Raw genomic sequence first — 3,449 nt, forward strand, 5'->3', positions numbered from 1 at the left:
CCCCGTGGAGTGGAGGAAGGGGTCCGAGACCCTCAGAGCCGGGGACAGAGTCAGCCTGAGGCAGGACGGGGCCGTGTGTGAGCTGGAGGTCTGTGATCTTGTCGTGGCTGATGCCGGGGAGTACTCGTGTGTGTGCGGGCAGGAGAGGACGTCGGCCATCCTGACTGTCACGGGTAAAGACCACGTGTGGCCAGGTGGACCGCATGGGTGCCGGTCCCTGTGTGTGTCCCTGCAGCAGCACTGCGTCATAGGCGCTCCCCTACACCGAGCTGTGTCCACTCGCCTGTCCTGTGTTCTTTGTCTGCTCACTGACCCCCATCCTCCTGACCTCACATAGTCGTCCTGCTGCTCGGGACAGAGTCCACCTGGTGTCCCTCTCCCACCTCACTGCCTTCTGTCCGGCTTTCCTGCCCTCAGTGTGCCCAGCTGAATGTGAGGGTGCCCCCTTGGGCTGACCGTGTCTCCCCTCTGCACCCACCTCCCTGCAGCCGCCCAGGTGGTGTTCCAGGAGCCGCTGCAGAGCGTGCAGGCTGAGGAAGGTGCCTCTGCCACCCTGCGGTGTGAGCTGTCCCAGCCCGGCGCCGCTGTGGTCTGGAGCAAGGGCGGCCTGGAGCTGCAGGCAGATGGGCGCCGGGAGCCTCGGCAGCGGGGCCGCACTGCGGAGCTCGTGCTGCGGGACCTGCGCAGAGAGGACGCCGGCGAGTACACCTGTGTGTGTGGAACCCAGGCCACCAGCGCCGCCCTCACCATTACAGGTGGGCCCCAAGTCGACGCCTGTCCCAGGGGCAGGCCCCCTGTTCTTTGGGCTGGGCCTCAGCTGCCGTGCATCCCTGGGCGTCCTGTGGGGGTGAGGGCTCCTGTGGGCATGTCAGGCGTGGCAGGGGACTCAGCCCCCATGATCCCCACCCTGGTAGCCAGGCCCCTGGGGTTACTCCCATCCCCACAACCATACCCCTGCGGTTCCCCCTGTACCCTTGTAGGAACCATGGGTCTGGCCCTCGCTTTCTTCCCACCCCCACAGCTGCACCTGCGGCCTCCCTGCACCCCATTTCTGCACCTGTGGTCACCCTGTACCCCCACAGCTGCACCTGCGGCCTCCCTGCACCCCATAGCTGCACCTGTGGTCACCCTGTACCCCCACAGCTGCACCTGCGGCCTCCCTGCACCCCATAGCTGCACCTGTGGTTTCTCTGCACCCCTAGCTGCACCTGTGTGGTCTCTGCACTCTCATAACTGCACCCCGGCGCCTCCCTGCACTCCCATAGCTGCGCCCCCATGGTCTCCCTGCACCTGCCCTCACGCAGTCCTGCTTCCCCGCAGCTGCACCCGTGAGCTTCCTGCAGGAGCTGCAGGCCCAGGAGGTGGATGAAGGAGCCACGGCCCGCCTGCGCTGCGAGCTGAGCCGAGAGGGCGCCAGTGTGGAGTGGCGCAAGGGCTCCCTGCAGCTCTTCCCTTGCGCCAAGTACCAGATGGTGCAGGAGGGCAGGGCTGCCGAGCTGCGGGTGCACAGCACTGAGCAGGAGGACGCCGGCCAGTACACCTGCGACACGGGCCACGCGCAGAGCACGGGCAGCCTCTCCGTCCGAGGTGAGCGTCCCCGCAGCTCCGGCCCTCTCTGGGCCCTCACCCCCCGGGGAGCAGTGGGTGCCACGCTCGCCAGCCCTAAGCACCCCTCCCTGGCCCCCCAGCCCCTAGGCCCACATTCCAGATGGAGCTGCAGAGCATGGAGCAGGAGGCTGGCAGTGTGGCCCGGCTACACTGCCAGCTGAGTGAGGCAGAGCCCGGGGTCCCAGTGCAGTGGCTTAAGGAGGGTGTGGAGCTGCACGGTGGCCCCAAGTACGAGATCCGGCGTGTGGGGGCCATGTGCGAGCTGCTGATCCACGGGCTGGAGGCCAAGGACACCGGCGAGTACATCTGTGTGGTCGGTGGTCAGAAAACCATGGCCTCTGTCATGGTCAAAGGTGAGCCGTCCGTGCCACACCCGTTCCCCCGGTAGCTGCCTGGGGGTACACCTGGCCTGGCCCAGCACCTCTGGGGCCGCGAGCTCATCTGGACGTGGCTCCGAGGTCGCTGCAGTTACAGGCTCTGTCTTCTCTTTCCTGCTCACTCTGGAGAGGGTGGCCCAGCCTGCAGGCACACAGCCTGTCCCGGGTCTTCCTGAAGGCTCTGCCTCCCTGCTGTCCTGGCCGCGGTGGGGCTGGCCACAGGTGGGGGGGGGGCAGAAGCAGCCCCCACCCCACGACCCTCCGCACTTCTTCCAAGTGCCCAGACTCGAGTGTCATGGTGACAAAGGTTGTGCAGGGCAGATAGGGGCGGTGGCAAGAGGAGAGTGGGAGGGTGTTCAGGAAGTCTTCCTGGAGGAGGGGGTGGGAGGTCGGCCTGGCTGATGAAGGGACTCCCTCACCTACACCCCAGAGCCTGAGGTGACCATTGTGCGGGGGCTGGAGGACGCTGAGGTGGAGGTCGACGGGGACGTGGAGTTCCGATGCGAGGTGTCACGGGCCGGGGCCCCGGCTGTGGAGTGGCGCCTCCAGGGCCTGCCACTGCAGAACAACGAGGTGACGGAGCTGGCCGTGCTGGGTGGCCACACCCACACGCTGCGGCTGAAGGGCGTGACCCCTGAGGACGCGGGCACCGTCTCCTTCCATGTGGGCGCCCACTCGTCCTCTGCCCAGCTCACTGTCCGAGGTAGTGGGTGCCACACAGGCTCAGCCCCCCGTACTCCAGAGACAGGTCCCTGGGTCCCCGGGCTTCAGGGCTGCGGGACTGGTCAGGAGGCAGCCCTGTGAGGGGTTGGGGATGGTGGAGGTCTGAGGGAGGGGTGCCCCCCGTGCTTGTGCTCAGGAAGTAGGGTGGGGTGTTGGGAGGCACCCCTGACAGTGGGGGGTTGGCATCCGGATGCTGAGGCCCACACCGTGTGTCCTCTGTGCAGTCCCCGAGCTGAGCATCCTGGAGCCCCTGCAGGACGTGCAGCTCAGCGAGGGCCAGGATGCCCACTTCCGGTGCCAGCTCTCCAGGGCCTGCGGCCAGGAGGCCCGCTGGGCCCTGGGAGGGGTGCCCCTGCAGGCCAATGAGATGAATGACATCACCGTGGAGCATGGCACGCTGCACCTGCTCACTCTGCATAAGGTGGCTGCCCTGGGTCCTGCCCTAGCTGTGGTGCTCTCTGGGTGTGTGTGGTGCTCCACGAGTGTGTGTGTGTGTGTGTGTGGTGCTCCCCGGGTGTGTGTGAGGGGAGGTGGGTCCTGCCCCAGCCGTGGTGCTCCCCGGGTGGAGGGGGTAGTGGATCCTCCCCCAGCCTTGGTGCTCCCTGGGTGTGTGTGTGGGGGGTGGGTCCTGCCCCAGCTGTGGTGCTCCCCGGGTGTGGGTGGTGCTCCCCAGGTATGTGTGGTGCTCCCCGTGTGTGTGTGTGTGTGTGTGTGTGTGTGTGTGTGTGTGAGTGTGTGTGT

At 66.9% G+C, this 3,449-nt stretch overlaps 1 protein-coding gene across 1 annotated transcript in view; it reads left to right on the plus strand.

Annotated features, from left to right (window-relative positions):
* The window catches only part of OBSCN (obscurin, cytoskeletal calmodulin and titin-interacting RhoGEF), a 147,502-nt gene that overhangs the window by 92,788 nt on the left and 51,265 nt on the right, over nucleotides 1-3,449 (plus strand). Inside the window, 6 exon segments of the mRNA XM_029941729.1 lie at nucleotides 2-173; nucleotides 489-755; nucleotides 1,321-1,587; nucleotides 1,689-1,961; nucleotides 2,416-2,688; nucleotides 2,933-3,129. Of these exon segments, the coding sequence (XP_029797589.1) occupies nucleotides 2-173; nucleotides 489-755; nucleotides 1,321-1,587; nucleotides 1,689-1,961; nucleotides 2,416-2,688; nucleotides 2,933-3,129 (1,449 nt within the window).

The sequence above is a fragment of the Suricata suricatta genome, chromosome 6 (assembly GCF_006229205.1).
Source record: "Suricata suricatta isolate VVHF042 chromosome 6, meerkat_22Aug2017_6uvM2_HiC, whole genome shotgun sequence".
Taxonomy (NCBI): domain Eukaryota; kingdom Metazoa; phylum Chordata; class Mammalia; order Carnivora; family Herpestidae; genus Suricata; species Suricata suricatta.